A 23423-nucleotide genomic window follows, 5' to 3' on the forward strand; every position below is an offset into this window, starting at 1 on the left:
GACACATGAAAATCCACACAGGAGAGTAAACATTAATTCAGGGTTCCCACGGCCATGGAGAACCTGGAAAAGTCATGGGATTTCAAAATCTTGTTTTCCAGGCCTGGAAAAGTCATGGAATTAGTAAAATCCTTGGAAGTTTAGGAAAAGTCATGAAATTGTGTTGTCTGTAATGAAATTGTGACAGTAATCTTCCCGTGGATAACCTTCCACGTAATGTAACATAACAGCAAATGTATTCTCTGTAGCTGTTGACATAATGTAGCTCTAATATGTGTTGATTTTAATGCTTCTTGTATTTTATATTAATATTTGTATTGAAAATTCCTGTTTTAGTTCAATAGCTAAGCTTCTATGATGCAGTGACACTAAAGCACTAAAAACCCATATAAAGAGCAGCTGTGTCCTATTTGTCCTAGGTCATCATTTCTAGTATTGATTCAGAGTCACCGCCTCACATTACATGGAAATTATATTATTGATCCACCTTGAAAAGTCATGGAAAAGTTTTGAAATTGTATCCATGAACATGGTTCAACGTTCTCTTTATTATACCCGACGGGCAATTTGTGGTACATCCAGCAGTAACAACCAGGGCTCAACAGCACGATCATTTTGATCGCATTTGCTACTAAAAATAGAACAGTGCGAATTGTAAACTGCAATAAGGGGCATGTGTGCGAATACAGAAATCAACCGTTCAATTCATTTTTAATGCCACGCTCAGTTTCAATGTTGTTGCAGTGTGTAGTGTGTGTAGTGTGTGTAGTGAAGGCAGCACTGCGCAGAACCAATGGTGTCCGTTGAAAAAAGCATGTGATCGACTCGTCACCCGGAAGGGCCCTGGCTCGGCTCAGTGAGGCTGCGTTCTGATCGGCTAGTAGTTCCCTTGTGTTTTGTCGGGTTGTGTTTGTAGGCATCATTTTGGCCTGAATTTTTGGCCTGAAATTCGCTTTGCGCCGCGGCATGTCTGGGCCCCTGGGCTACCCCCAATGTCTTCAGACCCTAGAAACGCCCTTGATCCTGACTATATTATTCTACTTAGTCCAGTTTCCTCTAAAAATTAAAATATATACCCTATACCCCACATTCCCTGAATTCAACTGCAATATTTATTTTAACTCCAGCTTGATACGATTGCTCTCCAATCTGTTGTTGAGGATCTGTGTTTCTTTCCTGTTGGTAGTATGGACAATCAATCATTACATGTTTCCTTAGCCTGGGTAAACCCAGCCCCCAGTGACCTGCTCTCAGGCTTACCCTGCTCACGAGTCACAAGGTAGTGACTGGGAACTCTGAGAGCAGGTCACGTGGGGGCTGGGTTTACCCAGGCTACTGTTTCCTGCCTATCGCAATATTCACACATACCAGTCTCATGCTTTCCCATGATCTTAAGTGTACTGTTAGCCCAGTGTGCCCAAATCTCATCCTTGATATGATATCTTCATCTTTTTTAGTTCTGCTCATGTCTCTCATTTTTCCTACTGTCTTTTGGATATTGTAATAATGCCTACCTTTAGTTTCTTTATTACACGCCTCCTGCCATTTCTTTTTCATTTCTCCTTTGACTATACTTTTAACTTCTGCATTACATAACTTACTACCATATTTACTTCTGTCTTATTAGTTGCATCTTTTGTAGAGCCCGACCGATATGGGATTTTTGAAACCGATACCGATACCGATTTTAGGGAATAAAAAATTACCGATACCGATAATATCGGCCGATATTTTTATTTTATTTTATTTTTGTTTTTATCATCAAATGTTTATCCCCCATTAGTGCTAATCCCCCATTAGTGCTAATTTTTTATTTATTTATCCTGGTTGCTGCTCCACCCTCTGCCGATCTGGGGAGAGCCGAAAACTGGCTCCATGCTTCCACATGGGCAGTTAGCCAGCCGCTTCTTTTCACCTGACAGGGGAAGCTTCACCGGTAGGACATAGCACGTGGGAGGATCACGATATTCCAACGAGTTCCCCTCCCTCCGAACAGGGGCCCTTAACGACCAGAGGAGGCACCACATCAGCAACCCTCAAATATCAAACACTTGACAAAGATATGATTGAGTTGACATGAATTGAAATATGTGATGTAGGCAGGATATTTTACAGCTTATTAATAAACTCAATGCAATGAAACAGTAAACTTAACTGGGAATTTAATAATTATAAATAACTAGAAATACAAAAACACAATAGAACAAATAGTTAAGAAAAAATATCAAATATACACAACATGCTGTCCATGCTGTCTATAACTTATATATATATATATTAAAAAAAAAAAAAAAAATATCGGCAGATTTTTTTATTTTTTTTTACCGATACCGATATATCGATAATCGCCAATATCGGCCGATAATATCGGTCGGGCTCTAATCTTTTGCATACTTATCTGCCAGTTCACTATCCTCCACTCCTATGTGCTGGGCCTGGGATCCAAATAAATTTCACAGTTGTTCCTGCTTTACTGACTCTGTAAATTGCCTGAGAAATTTCCAGTACAATATCCAATCTTCCCTCCGACTGTACATTCTTTAGTATCCTTCTATCCAAAACTTACACGCAGCGTACGTGACAGACCACACTGACCACCTGACCGACCACACATCAGATCAAGTGGTCGTGACCATGGTCAGTGCGTCTGTACGCTGACTGACCATGCATTAAGAAGGAACACTGACGGACCATGTAGCCTACGTGACAGACCACCTGACCGACCACACACTAAGTTGTCCGGACCATGGTCAGAGCGTCTGTACACTGACTGACGATGCATTAAGATGAGAAGGAACACTGACGGACCACGTGACAGACCACCTGACCGACCACACACTAAGTGGTCCGGACCATGGTCAGTGCGTCTGACAGACACTGACCATACATTAAGACCAGAGGGCACACTGACCGACCACACCAACTGGCCCGGACCATTAGCTTTAGCACCCCTAGTGGTAGAGACCAGTGGTCCGTGGTACAGTGACGGACCACACCAACTGGTCCGGACCATTCGCTTTAGCACCCCCTAGTGGTACAGACCAATGGTCTGTACAGACTATGCTACAGACCACTGAAATGGCTAGAACCCCCTCTCTATATTCTTCTACTTAGTCCAGTTTCCTCAAAAAAATAAATATTTAAGCAATATAGCATGAGAGCCAGTGTGTTGTGGCAAATTTATAAAACGGCTCTCTCAAATCAAGCAATCTGATTGGTTCACAGCCATCGTATAAATCCCGTAACCCACTCTCATAACCCATGGCCATGGGTTATGAGTTATGACGCAACTCTCTTACTAAAAGGCTTTGGTTACCTCAAATGACAATGTAGAAAAAACAAAATGGCAGAGACAGCTGTCAGATCCTTGTGAATCGATCTTCGCTTATAACTTTACTAATACTTCGCAGAAAATTATGTTTTGCACAAGAATAGACGCGGGCTAATGTCTTCTTTGCAAAAAAAAGGCTGTTAACCCCGCATTTAACCCCGTAACGTTAGTTGGTGTCGGGCTTTGCAGAAAGCTCTCAGCTTCTCAGCAAGCGCTGAGAATGCAGCGCTGCGCTCGAGCTGCGTGTCAGGCTTTGCAGAAAGCTCTCAGCTTCTCAGCAAGCGCCAGGATTGGCCAATGTCAACTTCAGTCTCCAGAACGATCCAATCAAATCACCCGCACGTCTATCTTCTTGCTAGAGGTCCCGCCTTACAGTAGTGTTTCAACTGACTCTATCAGAATGCCATGCCAGTCGGACTTATAGTATTATTATTATTATTATATTATATTATCATACTTGGAAACCGTTTTATAAAAGCAATATAGCACTCGAGCTGCGTGTGTTGTGGCATATAACCCGCTGCTCAGCAGTTATCCCACTCGGCCTGCGGCCTCGTGGGATATATTGGATATATTTGCCACAACACACTGGCTCTCATGCTATATTGCTTAAATATCCCGCTGATCAGCTGTTATCCCACTCGGCCTGCGGCCTCGTGGGATAACTGCTGAGCAGCGGGATATATGCCACAACACACGCAGCTCGAGTGCTATATTGCTTTTATAAAACGGTTTCCAAGTATGATAATATAAATATAATAATAATACTATAAGTCCGACTGGCATGGTATTCTGATAGTCAGTTGAAACACTACTGTAAGGCGGGACCTCTAGCAAGAATATAGACGTGCGGGTGATTTGATTGGATCGTTCTGGAGACTGAAGTTGACATTGGCCAATCCTGGCGCTTGCTGAGAAGCTGAGAGCTTTCTGCAAAGCCCGACACGCAGCTCGAGCGCAGCGCTGCATTCTCAGCGCTTGCTGAGAAGCTGAGAGCTTTCTGCAAAGCCTGACACCAACTAACGTTACGTCTTATTTAAAAATGCGGGGTTAACAGCCTTTTTTTTTGCAAAGAAGACATTAGCCCGCGTCTATTCTTGTACAAAACATAATTTTCTGCGAAGTATTAGTAAAGTTATAAGCGAAGATCGATTCACAAGGATCTGACAGCTGTCTCCGCCATTTTGTTTTTTCTACATTGTCATTTGAGGTAACCAAAGCCTTTTAGTAAGAGAGTTGCATCTCATAACCCATGGCCATGGGTTATGAGAGTGGGTTATGGTATTAATACAATGCTGTGAACCAATCAGATTGCTTGATTTGAGAGAGCCGTTTTATAAAGCCCTATAGCCTACCCCACATTCCCTGAATTCAATTACAATAATTCACAACCTGATGCAGTTACAGAACGGTCGATTTAAACCATAGATTTAAACCAAAGACAACTTAAACTCACTTCCTGTCTTCTTCCTCTTCTTCTTTCGGGTTTTTATGGCGGGTTGGCATCTCTAATATTGCATTACCGCCACCTACTGTAAAAATCACTGAAAAACAACAGGGTCACACAATTCAACATATATCCACTTGCTTATTGCTTTAGTGTGTTCATCTTGCAATCATTAACCTGCTCATATTCCAGGAAAAGCTTATCTCACACATTTTTGACAGACACCACCAGATCGATCACCACAATGCCAGGGAAGACAAAGTATGCTACTCCTAATTAATTGGATGAGGTGATTTTGATTTTGATCATGGACTCGGTGCGCACCTGGCTGATGGCTCAAAATAGAATACACAGGTAAACCTCTCTCTCCTTTGCCTGTCTGAATAACAATATGTTACTATAATAATAACTTTATTCGCGCTATCTTAAAAGGTGATGGTGACAAAGTCGGCATCGTAAAAAGTAATATCAATGTTTAATCGACAAATCTGAGTGCTGCCTGCTGCCGCTTTTTCTTGTGATCACAACAGTTCGATTCGATTATGCTATCGATTCGTCAGGCCTGTCTGTGGGAGGATATGGTCAGTCGCTTCCGATACCAGTTCAGCTGTTTAACATGTCAAAGTCATTCATACAGTGATGCCGAAGACAGACAGTGAACTGGTAATTTAATGTGTTCGCTACAACAGCAGTTCGTTATTTTATGTGTCAACTGCTCCAAGTGCTCCAAACCAGCCATCCAGCTAGCTAGCTAACTTAGCTTAGTAAAGCTAACATTAGCTAAGCTACGTAGCGTTACATGCTAGGTTAGCTGACGTTGGTTGGCACTTGGCTACCCTAGCTGATTACTAAATTATCTCTAGCGCCGGCTAAACTAGCGGATAAAATAGTATATAGAGTTAACGTTAATAGTTAGTTGTCTTCATAGGTGAACATGCAAAAGTACCGGTAGTTAGCTAACGCTAGTTCTCTGCTATCCAATTGCTAGCTACAGTTAGCCAACTTCATAGCTAACGCGAAATGATGATGGGCTGTCGGGGTCTGTCTGGAATGTATTTCAGTCTATTGACGCATGCAAATATGGGGTGATGGTGAGATACTAGCGTTATATTTTATCATCGGTGTTGTTACTGTCACTCCCGCTATGTATGTGGTAACGTTATGGGTGGAGGGCATGTTCTGTCTTGAGCTGTCAGATGTTTTGCCTGTTATGATCACATGATGAGGTGGATAGTGTGATGCTGGGATGCTGCCTGGCGATTTGGTCAATTTCCTCCTGTTCCTCTACTGTTAGCTGAAATGGCATGCATTGCAAACTCAAACTCCGTAACTTTCTTCAAACGGTAAGCATAGACGAGAGATTTATATTTATTTTTTTCATGGTGTTGTATGATGAGCTAATGCGGAAGAGATTTGGTTTGGTTTGGCCTAGGATGGCTTGGTCACGTTTAATTAGTTCATCTGTTTGATATAATGTAACAAGAAAGACGTGGAATATTGTATGGCAGGCTTATTGATTAGAGGAGTTTGCCGTTAGGCTATAGTTTAGATCGCAATGTTTAGCCTAAACATTAGGCTAACATAACTTGTCTGTGAATTTCTAATAACACATTGTTACTTGTTTGTTGCTATTTAATCTGAAAAGGATTTTGTCTAGTTAGTATAATCAGAATACATATTAATTTCTCAGCATTTTGACATGAGTAAAACTAGATTAAACCTCAAACTCGTGACAGCTTCCACTTCCTCAAATGTTGTGCTATTTGTCACACTACTTGTTTCTCTTTTTCTCTCTGTGGGTCCATTATTAGTATTAGCAATATACAAATCTTGTGCCTCCTTCAGTAAGCTTATATTATTTGCTAAAATATGTGGTTCTGTTTCAGCTTGGCCTTTGATGTAGTTGCTTACTATATGTTCCTCTGTGATCCACTCTGAACTAGCATCACACAGCGTAGCATAAGGAAAATGGGGGGCAGAGCATTCAACATGCTCTCCTACCCGTCTCTGTTGTCCGATCACAGATCCAAAGATATAATAATATCCCTACGGAAGCCAGTAGTTCAGGCGGCAGAGTTAAAATGATATTCCTGTGTGAAACAACCGTTTAAAAGCAGTCTTTCCACAGCCACAAAAACTCATTTGTTCCTGCTGCCATCAGCTTCTTAAATAACCCCATGTGATTTTCATTGTAACTGCTGTAATTTGTTGTTGCTGTTTGATGATTCGTTTGTTTTTGTATGCTTCCACTGGCTGCTTCACAAATTGCCCCTCGGGGATAATAAAGACTACCTTGAACCTTTAAGGTTCAAGGTTCAAGGTCAAATTTATTATCCCACAATGGGAAATTCATGTGGTCATACACGTCTTGATTACAGTACATACTGTACACACATACACACACAGACACACGTCAGGCAGTGCCAACAGTATAAAAACGCATAATATAAATGTTTTATTAAAAGTACAAGTGCAGATGAATCACTATCAAAATACAAGCACAGCACAAAATACAGTTAGGATCAGAAATTCCCCAGGTATACCTATCTCCTATTTAGTGTTCTAATTGCCGTAGGCACAAATGATTTGCTATATCTTGTTGTTATGCTCCCCCTTGGCAAGAGACTGAGGCCTGTCGAGACCAAAACCTTTCGTGACAAGAACAGCTTCTTCCCAACTGCCATCGGCCTCATCAACAAGGCTATAAAGCCCCCCACGAGTACTAAGTTCTCTACCCCAACCCCATATGTCACTTTAAAGCCATTTTACTCCATTCATTACTTGATAATTTATTATTCTCTTTGACTTCTTCCTGCACCTTTTGGACTGTGGGCTCCTTCCGATGCGTGTTTGTTGTAAATATTGCACTGACTGCACTTTTGATTTTGAAGGATCTCAGTAACGCCTTGACACAATTTCTTCACATTTGGCTCAAACGTCAAAGTCTCTTGACAGACAGGGATGTCGACTGCTCACTTGTTGGCGGAGGCATATATCCGCGGTGTGGTCGTTCTAGTTTGTGATTTTGTCTTTTTGTCTTCTGACTATTGATGTGACCGCTATGATTAGGGGTGCACCGATCGATCGGCAAGCAATCTGTATCGGCCGATTTTGACCTCAAATATGCGATCGGCTGATTGCCGATATTTCGGCTGATTGCCGATATTTTTTTATATAAAAAAAAATAATAATAAAAAAAAGCCCTATCACTAATCAGGCTTTCCAACGATAAAAAATACAATGCCAATTGGTATTATTAAAGGGCCACTAAAGGGGAGAAATAATCGACCGAAATAACGTTCCCAAACTTTTTTTGAGGAGTTTATATATCGGTGAGCGATCGGTGATCGGTCGATGATCGGTTGGGCAGATATTTCCCATAGGCGATCGGCAATCGGTGATCGGTGGCAAAAAAAACGTGATCGGTGCACCCCTAGCTACGATGCATACTCACACACTGTTGCAATAAAAGTTATTCTGATTCTGATTCTATGCTGATGGTCTAAAAATGAGCCCATAAAATTGGAGCAGCAATGGATTTATCTTTATTTTTCTAATGCTGGTGAGTAACCAGGGTTGACATTAACACAGACATGCTGGCGACTCGCCAGCCAATAAATGATGCCACTCTTCCCTGCTCGGCTTGATGAAGCCAGCACAGTTTGTCTCAGAGATCTTATGCCATTTGAAGTGAGGGTAATTAATCAGGTAGACGTGCTTGAAAGCATTTGTGTGACAGATTCTTGAAAGCACAGCATTAGCCAGCCAGCAATCTAATATGTATTTTCTACTCCCATCAGGAGTAGCAGTGACATGGCTGCTGATGACAAGTCCTCGTCTTCATCCTCAACGGATTGGAGTGTGGAGCCGCCTGTCATCTCGCCCGCCAGCCCCTCCCACCTGACTCACTTCAAACCGCTGACGCCGGAGCAGGATGAGCCGCCGCTGCGCTCTGCATACAGCTCATTTGTCAACCTGTTTCGCTTCAACAAAGGTCAGGGATTCACACCCGCACACAACAAGAGATTGACACCCGCACACAACAAGAATCTAGATAAAGTCATGGATGTGTAGACCCATTATAGTAGCCTGGTAAACCAGCCCATCACGTGAACTCACATTTAATTTGGTCCTGCGAGATGGTCTGGCCCCAAGCTTTCTCCCAGTGTATCGCAGTGGGCGGGTGTACTTGCCTTGACAGACAACTCCTTCAGCCAATCAGCGTTGGATCCAGTCAAACCCAAATCCACTCGGGAGAACGGCAAAAACATATTTTCCGCCGAGAAACTCTGCGGTTGCTGCGATACTCCTGTACTTGTTTAATTGTTGTTATTGAGTCTATTTCTCCAATAACTGCACTTTATGGCTGTTTAAACTAGACAAACGCTGACATTACTCCTCGAGGTGGACAGGCAAGGAGGCGGCCATTATTGTTTTGTTAGTGCAGTGCTAGTGGCGTTCCTGATTGGCCAACTTGTGCTGTCAGTCACAGGGCACTGAGCGCAGTCGCTGATTGACTCATCCACTTTGTAGCTTCTGCTTAACACCCTCCCAGGCCTTGGGGCCAGACCATCTCGCAGAACCCAATGAAATGTGAGTTCACGTGATGGGCTGGTTTACCAGGCTACCATTATAGACCTACAGTTATGAGTCACTGTCAGCTTTATTGGCCAAGTATCTCCACATACAAGGAATTTCACTCTGGTTTGCATTGCTCACAGTGTACTCACACACATACACAAAACATGTATGCACGGGCGAAGGCAAACAAGGACAGAGATACATTAACATTAACTACTACCCATATATACAATAATAAGTGTGGTGTAAAGTGTTGATTTTTAAATACGTATATGAAAGAAAGGTGTATGTACACAGTATATGTATATAAGTCAAGCCACACAGGATTGTAAACAAAGACTCTTTGTCAGATATTGACAGATATTCCATGGGTTGGGGGGCGGCGGGTGCTAAATTATATACATGAGGTAGGTGCTAGAGGTCATATCCTGGGTGAGATGGGTGAGTGACGATCTCTCCTGCCCATTTCTTACATTCTGTCTTGTTTAGCTAAAGCTGCCTTCGGCCAGTTCCATTGTATCCAGTATATGTGGGCCCTGTTGGATGGTACATCACAGCCGAACTCAAACCTGTATTATATTATTTGGTTTTGCGTGGCAAAACCAAAAGTGAATAAATAATGACATCCAGTTAACTGTCCCCCAAAAATACGTTGCATTATGAAGTCTGATCAGTTCAGGTTTGTATGGTGCCCGACTGCCCGTCATCATATTTCTCTCCGTTTTGTAAGTAAACAAGGGTAAAAATGATGGAAAATGAAATTGCGTATCATCCTCATAAGAAAAACACAGAAAGCTTATGATTTGCTCTGCCTTTTGACCTAAGCACTCACTGTTCAAATGGTCATGCTGGACGCTCATTAGGAAGTCACTTAAACCAATTAAGCTGTAATTCAGTGAAAGGTCAGCAGCATTAGTACATTTTGTTCATCTTGTCAGGAGAAAGCGCACAAAACAATTGAAGCAACTAAAATGTTTCTTAACCTAGATCTACAAAAAATAAAATAAAGTGTAAGCCTGTTTCGACTCGAGTATACTTTTCCCCCCATTAAATTAAGTGCGTTTTGCTGGAAGTTGGGGGCATTTTGCCAAAGTCTTGTGAAGTCATGTGATAGAAATTGGCTGTTACTTGGGGCCAGTTCCAGGAGCTAGCCAGCCACCTGACCGGTCTTGTGTTCATTCATAGTCCTGCTTCTAAAGTCCAGTACTCCGTACAACACTCCTCCCCTCACTATGGCAACATTGTAGTCACATTGTCTTACAAGAGGGCAGTGGTGGCCTAAAGGTTAGAGAAGCGAGCTTGTGACTGGAAGGTTGTCGGTTCAATCCCCGGGGCGGCAGGATTAATCTGGGTGGGGAAAGTGAAAAAGCAGAGCTTGCTGCTGCCCCTCCCTCATTACCACCACCGATGTGCCTTTGAGCAAGGCCCTTAACCCCACCTTTTCCAGTGAAGCTGGTCAGTGGCCAGCTGATCAGACTGGATGAATTCACGGTTCACGGTTCGGTTCGATAAGACTCAGTGGTAGTTTGGTACGTTTTCGATACAGCAAAAAAGTAGAAATGCCAGAAAAATGTCCTTCATTTAAATTTTTTAAATGTATTCTATTATTTTCACAGTCTAGATTGAATCTTTATTTCAATTTACCTCTTTTGTTTTTGAAACACTTTTCGTCTTTTCTTCTGTCTCAGTTTTAGTTTACCATGATATCTTTGTAGAAGATTTGCACTGTTCAGCAGGGAAAGATTGGGTTTGCATATTGAACCTAAATCCTCCTAAATTGTTCAATATCAATATGCGTATTGTTACACCCGACCCGCCAGAGCTTTCTCTCCTGTATCAGCCTTTATCTCCTCATCCACTTTCCTACTGTCAAAATGAAAATGGTAAAGGTGAGTCGACTTCCCAATCGCCCTTAAAAATATCCACTGTGATTTGTTGATTTTTAATTTTATTCTCTCTTATTATTATTCTCTGACAAAACACTTTTTCACTCATTCTGCTGTTAATCAGCTCCCTCAGCCTCTCATCTTCATTCTCTTGCTGTGTGTGTGTGTGTCTGTGTCTGTGTCTGTGTCTGTGTGTGTGTGTGTGTGTGTGTGTGTGTGTGTCTGTGTCTGTGTCTGTGTGTGTCTGTGTCTCTGTGTGTGTGTGTGTGTGTGTGTGTGTGTGTGTGTGTGTGTGTGTAGAGGAGGCACGGCTTCCCTCAACGGGCTCAGAGAAGGCAGATGTGGCATCCCCTTCCCCTCAGTCAGAGAGGGGGAGCTGGTCCTCCAGCCCCTCCCACTCCATTCACAGCTCGGGGTCGGGGACACAGCGGAAACAGCACCCTGACCACCTCCGACGCACCTCCACCGCCTCCGGTAAAACACACACACGCACGCACACACACACACACACACACACACGCACACGCACACACACACACGCACGCACACACACACACACACACACACACACGCACACACACACACACACACACACACACACACGCACACACACGCACACACACACACACAAAATATACTGATATTTGAGGCCATTTGTAGACTGGATTATACATGCAATTATGCAAGGTAGGAAATAACTGAAGCGTTCTGTTCCAGTTTATAATGAAAATAAAAATAACGGCTAATAATAGATGATGGCAGGTTTATTTTTTACCACGATCAAAATCACGTACAACGAGAAAGCCTAATGCAACCTCTGGATATGGCATAGTTAGTCCATTTCTTTTGGAGAACCTTTGTTTTCCCAAATAATCCATGGTACTGCCTCTAAAAGTAGCAGGCTTGTGAGAAAGACTTTAAGAAGGACTAAAGAAGACGTTTGGTGTTGACAAATGGTTACTGTTAAAGTTACTGAGCTGTAACTTTACATTACAGCTCAGTAACAACCTGGCAATGAAAGAAAAATAAATGTATATCCGAGTAATTAGACTGAAATGTATGTAATCGGCTAACGGGGCCAGAAACAAATGGTAATAACGGGGACATTTAATTTCATGGTAATAGCCAGTGTTAATACCAAGCTATTACCTGGTTAGGAATTAATTGTTTATCATCATCACCCCCCCCCCCCCCCCCCTCCTATTACTATGTTGTTACTGAGCTATAATGTAAAGAGCCACCGACACGTGTTTTCAGCTTTGGAGAACAATAAGAAAGCAGAAAAGTGAACGGATGCACTGTGACAGACAGGCTGTATAATCCATCCATTCTCATGTCTTTTCTGATTCCAGTGGATTGGCCAGGTGAGGGGTTCTCCACCGTGTGCTTTACTAAGGATTGCCTTGTGCTTGACCTTAACATCTGAAAGAATAGCCTCTAACACAAACACTTTTGTGTCTCTGAGTGCATGCAAGTGTGTCTGTGTGTCAGGTCCTTTTGATATTGATATTGGCATTTGGCATTTTTATCGGAGTGCTTTCTATTGCTCTTTGATTTTTCCTGTTTTCCACCCAGGCACTAATGATTGGAGCGATGTTTGTGGAAAATGATAACACGTCTTCTATTTTTGTTGGCCACCTCATGCATTATTTGATCCACATTCACAACTGAATGTTACTCATTTGGGTGTTGCATTGTCACATGTCCATGTTACTGTATTACATTATACAGGGTTGCCAGTGCCACGGGCCTGAATTAAAAAAAATCAAGTACTCCTCCTCACACATTTTTGATCTGCATTTAAAAAAGGGGATATTTGACAATGTGGCATTATGCATTTTAAAGAAGGCATGCACTGTGTTCACTTATTTGTGTGTGTGTGTATGTGCGTGCGTGCGTGCGGGGTTGTGTATTCTTAGAGGGCCGCAGGAAATCGGAGACGCCTCTAGGAGGCAGTCATGACCCTCGCACAGCTGTGCAGCTCCGCACTGCTCTGAAGAGGCTGAAGGAAATCATGGAGGGGAGGAGCCAGGTATCAGATTAAACATACCCAAATCTTGAATAAATCACTTGAATAAATAAATAAATAATAAATAAATAATAATAAATAATAATAAATCACTTGAATAAACTGGCTTTTGTTGAGAAAAGTAAAAATATATATTTATATAGGTTTTCGGGCAGTTGCACTAACCCTTACTACAATACAATACAGTTGTCGGTTGTCGTCCCCCCCCCCTTAGGACAGTGATCTGAAGCAGTACTGGATGCCAGACAGCCAGTGTAAGGAGTGTTACGACTGCAATGAGAAGTTCACCACCTTCCGCCGACGACACCACTGCCGGCTGTGTGGCCAGATCTTCTGCAGCCGCTGCTGCAACCAGGAAATCCCCGGCAAGTTCATGGGCTACACGGGTGAGTCGTCCGCCCTGTTCAACAAACCCCCCCCTAGAAACACAGTGAATCAGTGCCGTTCCTGTTGAAACAGCCTGAGTCAAGGTCTGAAATGGCGTCAGTACGTAGTCATTTTCAGGAATGCACATTGTTGAACGAGTTTCCAAATCAGCTTTCACAATCAATATTTGTCAGGCGTGGATCTGTCAGAGCACGGCCTTGATTGATGTGATGACGTGTGTGTACTGTATGTAGGAGACCTGCGGGCCTGTACCTACTGACGTGTGTACTGTATGTACTCTGTATGTAGAAGACCTGCGGGCCTGTACCTACTGTCGTGTGTACTGTATGCACTCTGTATGTAGGAGACCTGCGGGCCTGTACCTACTGACGTGTGTACTGTATGTACTCTGTATGTAGAAGACCTGCGGGCCTGTACCTACTGTCGTGTGTACTGTATGCACTCTGTATGTAGGAGACCTGCGGGCCTGTACCTACTGACGTGTGTACTGTATGCACTCTGTATGTAGGAGACCTGCGGGCCTGTACCTACTGACGTGTGTACTGTATGCACTCTGTATGTAGGAGACCTGCGGGCCTGTACCTACTGTATGCACTCTGTATGTAGGAGACCTGCGGGCCTGTACCTACTGTATGCACTCTGTATGTAGAAGACCTGCGGGCCTGTACCTACTGTCGTGTGTACTGTATGCACTCTGTATGTAGGAGACCTGCGGGCCTGTACCTACTGTCGTGTGTACTGTATGCACTCTGTATGTAGGAGACCTGCGGGCCTGTACCTACTGTCGTGTGTACTGTATGCACTCTGTATGTAGGAGACCTGCGGGCCTGTACCTACTGTCGTGTGTACTGTATGCACTCTGTATGTAGGAGACCTGTGGGCCTGTACCTACTGTCGTGTGTACTGTATGCACTCTGTATGTAGGAGACCTGCGGGCCTGTACCTACTGACGTGTGTACTGTATGCACTCTGTATGTAGGAGACCTGCGGGCCTGTACCTACTGACGTGTGTACTGTATGTACTCTGTATGTAGGAGACCTGCGGGCCTGTACCTACTGTCGTGTGTACTGTATGCACTCTGTATGTAGGAGACCTGCGGGCCTGTACCTACTGACGTGTGTACTGTATGTACTCTGTATGTAGAAGACCTGCGGGCCTGTACCTACTGTCGTGTGTACTGTATGCACTCTGTATGTAGGAGACCTGCGGGCCTGTACCTACTGACGTGTGTACTGTATGCACTCTGTATGTAGGAGACCTGCGGGCCTGTACCTACTGACGTGTGTACTGTATGCACTCTGTATGTAGGAGACCTGCGGGCCTGTACCTACTGTATGCACTCTGTATGTAGGAGACCTGCGGGCCTGTACCTACTGTATGCACTCTGTATGTAGAAGACCTGCGGGCCTGTACCTACTGTCGTGTGTACTGTATGCACTCTGTATGTAGGAGACCTGCGGGCCTGTACCTACTGTCGTGTGTACTGTATGCACTCTGTATGTAGGAGACCTGCGGGCCTGTACCTACTGTCGTGTGTACTGTATGCACTCTGTATGTAGGAGACCTGCGGGCCTGTACCTACTGTCGTGTGTACTGTATGCACTCTGTATGTAGGAGACCTGTGGGCCTGTACCTACTGTCGTGTGTACTGTATGCACTCTGTATGTAGGAGACCTGCGGGCCTGTACCTACTGACGTGTGTACTGTATGCACTCTGTATGTAGGAGACCTGCGGGCCTGTACCTACTGTCGTGTGTACTGTATGCACTCTGTATGTAGGAGACCTGCGGGCCTGTACCTACTGTCTTGTGTACTGTATGCACTCTGTATGTAGGAGACCTGCGGGCCTGTACCTACTGTCATGTGTACTGTATGCACTCTGTATGTAGGAGACCTGCGGGCCTGTACCTACTGTCGTAAGATAGCGCTGACCTACGCTCACTCTGCGGACTCGGGCTCCATCGGCGAGGACCTGAGCGCCCTGGCGGACTCTCCCTCCTCTGTGAGTGTGTTGGAACCCAGCGAGCCACGGACACCCGTGGGTGGGCGCAAGGCCAGCAGGAACATCTTCCTTGAGGAAGACCTGACCTGGCAGAGGTGAAAACACACACACACACACACACACACACACACACACACACACAATTTGGCACTCCAAATCATATCATCTGATTGCAGATGTTTAGTATTTGAAAAGATGTCTGATTTGATTTAGTCCATGTCTGGTGAAAGTAGAGTCAGAAAGGACATGATGCACCCTGCATGATGCATGTGTCGTCATCTCTGAATCCATCGTCATCTCCTCCTCACCTGTACCTCAGAGCATCATGTTTACCACGTGTGAATGCTGCTCCTCCTCACCTGTACCTCAGAGCATCATGTTTACCACGTGTGAATGCTGCTCCTCCTCACCTGTACCTCAGAGCATCATGTTTACCACGTGTGAATGCTGCTCCTCCTCACCTGTACCTCAGAGCATCATGTTTACCACGTGTGAATGCTGCTCCTCCTCACCTGTACCTCAGAGCATCATGTTTACCACGTGTGAATGCTGCTCCTCCTCACCTGTACCTCAGACCATCATGTTTACCACGTGTGAATGCTGCTCCTCCTCACCTGTACCTCAGAGCATCATGTTTACCACGTGTGAATGCTGCTCCTCCTCACCTTTACCTCAGAGCATCATGTTTACCACGTGTGAATGCTGCTCCTCCTCACCTTTACCTCAGAGCATCATGTTTACCACGTGTGAATGCTGCTCCTCCTCACCTGTACCTCAGAGCATCATGTTTACCACGTGTGAATGCTGCAAGCCAAAACTGTCCCATTTAGCCGTAACCGAAATGGGGTGTATGGGTCTGTCTGAAACTCAAGTGATCTCCTATCACCTAGCTACCTAACTAGATACTTGATTAATTAGGTAACTCATTTTAATATAGGTGGATGAAAAACAATTTGTTTCAGACGTCCTCATGCTTGAAGGTAGCATTGCACGCGACAGGTCGCACTGGTGCTGTTTCCATTGAATATACAAGATTTTTTCTGACCAAGATTGATCAAGTTGAATCCCAAAGCATTTGGCAATACATTTGTATAAAACAGCATGGCTGGGGGCTGTTTTCTCTAACGTTATACTACTTTTATAATCCAGAAAGGTCGAGGCTTCACAGGCTACCGTGAACACTTTTAATTTGAAGGCGAAAAAGGGAAATGGTCGATATGAAATGATAGAATTGACAGACCAGTGTCAATTCAATCTACGAATAAACCATTTCCCCTTTCCGCCTTCAAATTAAAAGCGTAAAACCCAGCGAACGAAAATGTTACAAACGCTACAAATGGGAAGTAATGACAGCTTATCATTTAATAAAGCACAGTTAAAACGAACTCCACTTACACTTGAAGGTTTGCAATGGTGCTATCATCCTGGCTGTGTAGTCCTGCTTTGGGGCGGGCGGAGCGAGTTCTCTAACGTTAGTTATATTAGCAACCTAACTAGTGGCTGCTGTCCAGAACACCGTCAGGTAAGATGCTTCCTACTATTGTTCAAAAGTGACTTTCCTGACACTGTACAAACATCTGACTGCACTAAATTTAAGTAAAGGCTGACGTTATTGACTATTCTAGAATAAAAACGAAAAGAAAGTGAAATATGTTTGTTATTTAGCCAACATTGTTTCACTTTTTTCTGATGCGGTCGGCTTTGTGGGCGTCGCCATGAGGGGCTCGCTTCGTTCTTCTTCGTCGGTTGTAAGGGTCGCAAGGTATCATGGGATACCCTAACAAAACAAAGGTACCATGGTATGGTTCCTCGAAAATTATCCATAACCAGGTACCTAGAAAGGTTGCAAATTCAGTGAACTTATGTATCAAACTGGTTTCAGACAGCCTAATTACAACTTCTTACCTAGAAATGCCACCTATAAAGCTCGTTCACTTGAGAATCAGACAGGCCCATTGTCTCATGCATGATGCATCTAAGTTAGCTGTTGTACAAATCTGTCATCATCTCTCATTAGCATGTGCAGTTGACAGTCGTTTCGTCATGTCAGTTAGGATGTTGCTTTTTTCCCCTCTTGCTTCATTCTCTCTCCATGCTTGCCTGTCTCCTTTCCGTAGTGGCAGATTTTCTCCTGTTTTAATACCTGTCTGTGCGCGCTTGCTACCCAGTCAAGACTCAGGAATTGGCATCAGTTGGCATGGCATATTCAGAAATATAATTTCTATTTTAGAAATATCCATGGCATATTCAGAAATATAATTTCTATTTTAGAAATATCCATGGCATATTCAGAAATATAATTTCTATTTTTAGAAATATCCAAACAGGTCCATTGGTGATGCATGGCCTTTGAGGACATGACCTTAGTATCGTATACCACAGAGATTGGTTGAATCTTCTCTTTCACTCAAGTTATCTGCACACACATTGGCCATGTCTTTCTTTCTCGAGGACATCCATTCCTTTGTCTGAGGGATCATCCCACATTGCATGCCGATTGTAACGCCCTCCTTGTGTGCCCCGTCAGAGCAGTGCTACTGCCTTTGAATCAGTGTTGCCCCCTCCTGCTTATTTCTCTGTTGACCTGTCTCAAAGAACATCTTTTTCCTCTCTCTCCTGGCATAGAAAAACTCCTATTGGGATGAGAAAGAAGTGAGTCTTGCAGTTTGTTTCATTCACCCCCCCCCCCCCCCCCCCCCCCACCCACATCTGTTTCAACCTTAGCTGTCTGTAAGTGAAGCCTGATGCAATCTAGCCCGATAAAAACCTGCGTCTGCATGCGTGTGTATTCACTGGTCTTAATTAACGCTAATTGATAATTAACGCTGGGCTGGATAGCAGATCAGGGGAGCTGCAATAAGCACAGCAAATAAAATAAAGCGTGAATTAAAGTGTGTGTGTGTGTGTGTGTGTGTGTGTGTGTGTGTGTGTGTGTGTGTGTGTGTCTCTTAGTTTGATTCACCAGGACTCTCAGAACAGTGGCCTCGGTTCCAGACTGACAACGCTACAGGAAGATGTAGGCAAATCACCTGCTAGGAAGAGGTGAGTTTATACTGCTCCTGCTTTGCAGTGTGTTCCAGGGGGGGATTCAGCATAGTTTGGTCCAGCAATGTGTGACCTGGCCCCCCCTCCATCTTTGTCTCTCCTGCAGGTCTGCTAGTGTAACCAACCTGTCCCTGGACCGCTCGGGCTCCTCCATGGTGCCTCCCTACGATAGCTCCGTCAGCCCGCAGACCAGCGGCGCCATGGCAGGCGGCAAGGCTGCCACCAAGGCCGGCGTCAAGCAGGACCACAGCGAGGAGGAGAGGAAGATCCTGCTGGTGACTAGAGCCCCACCCACACTGGATTTTTAATAATATTAGGGGGTAAAACATTTCCGATATCGATATATCGGCCGATATTCTTCTACACATTATATTACACTTTTCTTTTTGCAATGATCCCTCAAATATCAAACACTTGACAAAGATATGACTTGAGGTAATGTAGGCACGATATTTTACAGCTCATCAATAAACTTTGTCCAAAATAACATCAATGCAATGAAACCGTAAACTTCAGTGGGAATTTAATCATTACAAATAACTAGAAATACAAAAACACAAATAGAACAAATATAAAATAGAACTTGAGTTAAGAAAAAATATCAAATATACACAAAAATGACAAATTACAAAATGAAAAAATATCGTCTAACATATCGGCCAATATCGGTTTTCGGCCGATAATATCGGTGGACCGACATATCGGTCGGGCTCTACTGGTGACGCCTGCATGCTATTTTCTTTCCCATTTGCTGCTTTTCATCTACTTGCATCTACCTCCTTTTTTAAATGATAATCTTTCATTATTTTGCCCTCATTGACTTTCTGACATTGCCTCTCTCTGTAGATTCAAGCTTAAAAGAGGAACTCATATTGACTCTCTCACCATGCAGGACTCATCCCAGTTGAAAGACCTGTGGAAGAAGATCTGCCACAACAGCACAGGGATGGAGTTCCAGGACCACAGGTACTGGCTGAGGACCTACCCCAATTGCATTGTGGGGAAGGAGCTGGTCAACTGGCTGCTGAGGAATGGCACCATCTCCACCAGGTAACATCTTACTGGGCAACAGTATGTTCTCTTATGTGTTCCAAGGTGCTGCTTGTCTTTGGATAGAGTACTGTGATAATATGCTCCTCTTTTGGACTCACTGGTATGTTTGGGGAAATATTATTGATGTCATATGAGCACTGTCAAAATGGCTTTTGCGCTGGCTGATCCATTGTTTTCCTATGGCGGGAGTGCTTCAGACTAGAGGCAGCGCGACCTTTGGCATCATCCACCGCTCAACATTTTGACCAAGTCCACTTATATTGAACTTTGACCCACTTTGCCACTGCCCCTTGGCTTCAACTTCGCCCATTGATACCTGATGCAGCATTTGTGAAAAACAAATGAGGAATATAGATGGTTTTAACTTGACAACATAAACATTCTAACTTGAACCCCCGCTCACTTCCTGTTGCAGTGTTTGCTACGGACATAAAATAAAAAAAAACATTCAAGTGCAGGACTGACCATTCCGTGAAAACCGTCTATACAGCTGAGCAGCGAAAACAAAAGTAACGATGTCGAGTGAATATTTCTGCAGTTTGCCGAATGCTGAGAAAAAGGAAGTGCTGTGGGGTTGCGCTCTGGTGAAAGCTGTCTATACACGCAAATGCTGCATCAGGTATCAATGGCTTAATGTACAAAGATGGAGGAGAACCTCATCATGTGTATGTCTGAGCTTCCAGAACTGCATGATCCAACATTAAAAAGTTACCACGTGATCTTGGTTAAAAAGTACTGCATAGCTTATTTATTTTTTAATCTAAGCTTACGTACATTGTACAAGTGTAAAACAACGTGCAACCAATGGCATTTATTGTATTTTATTTGAGGTTGCCTAATGTTTTTATATGCTCGCTTCCCCCTTCTTGCTACTATGTGCACTTCTGTGATGATGTTTTTATTTATTTTATTTTATTTAACCCTTTATTTATCCAGGTTAGCCTCATTGAGATGAAGAATCTCTTTTTCAAGAGGGACCTGGCCAAGAAAAGCAGCATAAAGTTACACAAGTTGCAGACGCCACAACAAACATCTCATAACATTACAACACTAAACATGATACACAAACATTCAGTGTTTCATAAAAGCAAGTTAAACTATGAAGAAAAACAGTTGCAACTTTCATCATTACAGATACAACTTTTGTATCTGTAATGATGTGCCCGGTGAGCACAGTGCAGGAAGCTCGTCATGAGTGGCCGTCCTCCTTATCCATCTTATGCATGTCATTGATATAGAGAGCCAAAGTGGAACGTCGCTTCCTGCTTCAGCACTGTACCAGAGATTTTCATCCACTATTTATTTCCCCATAGACATTTTGTAAAATGTTTATAAAAAATAGTTTTACTTGTTCAAACCAAACGGTTCAGATATATTTAGAAACAGGAGAGACCACATAACATTTCACTCAGACCAAAATGTAAAAAAAAAGAGTGTGGATTTAAAGAAAATATTTTTTCAATGTAGGTTTTTTAGGTTATGGTCCGAGTTAATTGTTCTATGGTCTCTCCCAATTCTAAATATAGCTGAACCATTTGGTTTGATCAAGTAAAACTATTTTTATAAGCATTTTACGAAATGTCTATGAGAAAATAAATTGCGGAAGAAAATCTCTGGTACAGTGTTAAAGCAGGAAGTAGGCGGTCACTTTGCCTCTATAAGATGAAAGGTTTTTGTCTTATGTGTGACTGTTGTGCTCCTCCCTCCCTCTCTCTCTCCCTCCCTCCTCTCCTCTCCCTAACCTGCAGGGCCCAGGCTATTGCCATAGGCCAGGCATTAGTGGACGGTCGCTGGCTGGACTGTGTGACCCACCACGACCAGCTTTTCAGGGATGAGTACGCTCTCTATCGCCACCTCCAGGTAACGGCCTTGCTCAATGAGCACAAATCATTTTAGGGTGCATATACAATCCACATTGTTTTGCTTCTGTATACTGACCTGTTGCCTCTCTCACATTCAAAGCTTTCATCGAGCACACATTGACACTGGGCAATTGACTCAGCAGGGAGCTACTGATAAAAACGAGCAATCACTAGCAGCTTAGAAGGTTGATGTGATCAGTGAAGCTGAGGTGCCATCATCTCCCTGTCTGCTCTCCAGAGTATCGAGCTGTCAGAGACGCCGTCTCCAGACAGCGACAGTGTCAACTCCCTGGAGGGTCATTCAGAGCCCTCCTGGTTCAAGGACATCAAGTTTGACGACAGCGACTCGGAGCAGCTCGCAGACGACAACGACGCCACCATGCCCAGTATGTATCGCGTATCTCTGGTGCCTTTTTAGTGTTTTGCAAACCTAAGCTGTAGCCATACTATTCTGGCTATATATCCACCGAAGACAGCAGTTTGTAGCACTACTGTGCTAGCTGTTTGTAGCGTAAAATCCCTTTGTCGTGTCCTGTGTCCAGACTCTGCCAGCCCCAGCAAGAGGACGTCGGTCAGCAGTTTCCACTCAGCGGTGGACAGCGACTCAGCCGCCTCAATCAACCTGAACATGGAGCAAGACAATGTCAACTATCACATCAAGAAACAGTCCAAGTATCCACACGTACCTCCTCCCCCTGAGCACAAAGGTCAATATTACCCCGCCCCACCCCTAACACACACACACACACACACACACACACACACACACTCTTGCAAGAACTACAGGAACCTGTGTGTATGTCAAAATAGTTCTCTGTACAGTTTTCTATTGTATGAAGTGAATCAATCTGTTGCTTACTAACAACCTGTCCTGCTGTCTGTCTCGTGCGGTCTTATTTTCTGCTTGTCTTTCTCTGTCTCTGTCTCTGTCTCTCTCTCTCTCTTACTCTCTGTCTCTCTCTCAGCTGAAGTGCTTGTGTCTGAAGATGGAGGACAGAACATTTCCATCAGTGACGCCTTCATCAAGGGTAGGAAGGAACTCTCCACTTCCCTTTTGACTTAGTGAAGCACCATGATGGATTGCTGAATTGGCCAAGCAAACCTTCTCTTTCCTCTTTTGGTGTAGAGTCTCTTTTTAACCGTCGTGTGGAGGAGAAGGCCAAAGAGATGCTGTTTACTCCTCTGGGTTGGCACCACAGTTCTCTGGACCAGCTCCGAGAGGAGAACGGAGAGAAGAAGGCCATGGAGAGGCTGCTGTGAGTTAACACGATGGCACTACTATTTGTGATGATCTATTAGAGCTGTCACGTTTTATTCTAAATTCGATATGTAATTGACCCATAAGAATTTAAAATAATAATAATAATATTGTTTTTTTTGGTGCGGGGGGATTTTTTTAAATGTAAATTCCTTGATGATCCAGCGGAGGGCGCGCCGCTCTAACAGCTTGACCTATCCTGACCACCTGACATGTCTTGACTTGACATGACACAGTTGTTGTTTTATGAGAGACACAAGACAAAATGGAGGTGGAGGAATTGGATTAACCAATTAACTTCGGATCGAACAAATTGCGGGTCAATTAAAGTTCATTCAAACTTTATTTTTGGAAAAAGTGACAGCTCTATAATCTATCTATCTATCTATCTATCTATCTATCTATCTATCTATCTATCTATCTATCTATAAAATCGGCAAGTGAGCAATCTCTGTCTGCAACAAGGCAAATGGAATTAACTGCAGTGTTGTACATTGTGGAACCGCTTAATTAGAAGCAATTACAGAATTTATTAATTAGG

General features: G+C 43.6%; 1 protein-coding gene across 2 annotated transcripts in view; it reads left to right on the forward strand.

Annotated features, from left to right (window-relative positions):
• The first annotated feature begins 5339 nt into the window (after positions 1-5339).
• Positions 5340-23423, forward strand: part of pikfyve (phosphoinositide kinase, FYVE finger containing) — a 41005-nt gene continuing 22921 nt past the window's right edge. For both annotated transcript variants that reach the window (XM_083641498.1, XM_083641499.1), the window contains exons 1-14: positions 5340-5441; positions 8579-8772; positions 11546-11719; positions 13165-13277; positions 13489-13660; positions 15552-15759; positions 18617-18706; positions 18816-18984; positions 19602-19759; positions 21511-21622; positions 21863-22010; positions 22167-22331; positions 22590-22652; positions 22751-22880. In XM_083641498.1, coding sequence (XP_083497624.1) covers positions 8592-8772; positions 11546-11719; positions 13165-13277; positions 13489-13660; positions 15552-15759; positions 18617-18706; positions 18816-18984; positions 19602-19759; positions 21511-21622; positions 21863-22010; positions 22167-22331; positions 22590-22652; positions 22751-22880 — 1883 coding nt within the window. In that variant the 5' untranslated portion in view covers positions 5340-5441; positions 8579-8591. The remainder of the gene's footprint in view (positions 5442-8578; positions 8773-11545; positions 11720-13164; positions 13278-13488; positions 13661-15551; positions 15760-18616; positions 18707-18815; positions 18985-19601; positions 19760-21510; positions 21623-21862; positions 22011-22166; positions 22332-22589; positions 22653-22750; positions 22881-23423) is intronic.

The sequence above is a fragment of the Poromitra crassiceps genome (genome assembly GCF_964638095.1).
Source record: "Poromitra crassiceps genome assembly, chromosome: 8".
In the NCBI taxonomy this organism is placed as follows: Eukaryota; Metazoa; Chordata; class Actinopteri; order Beryciformes; family Melamphaidae; genus Poromitra; species Poromitra crassiceps.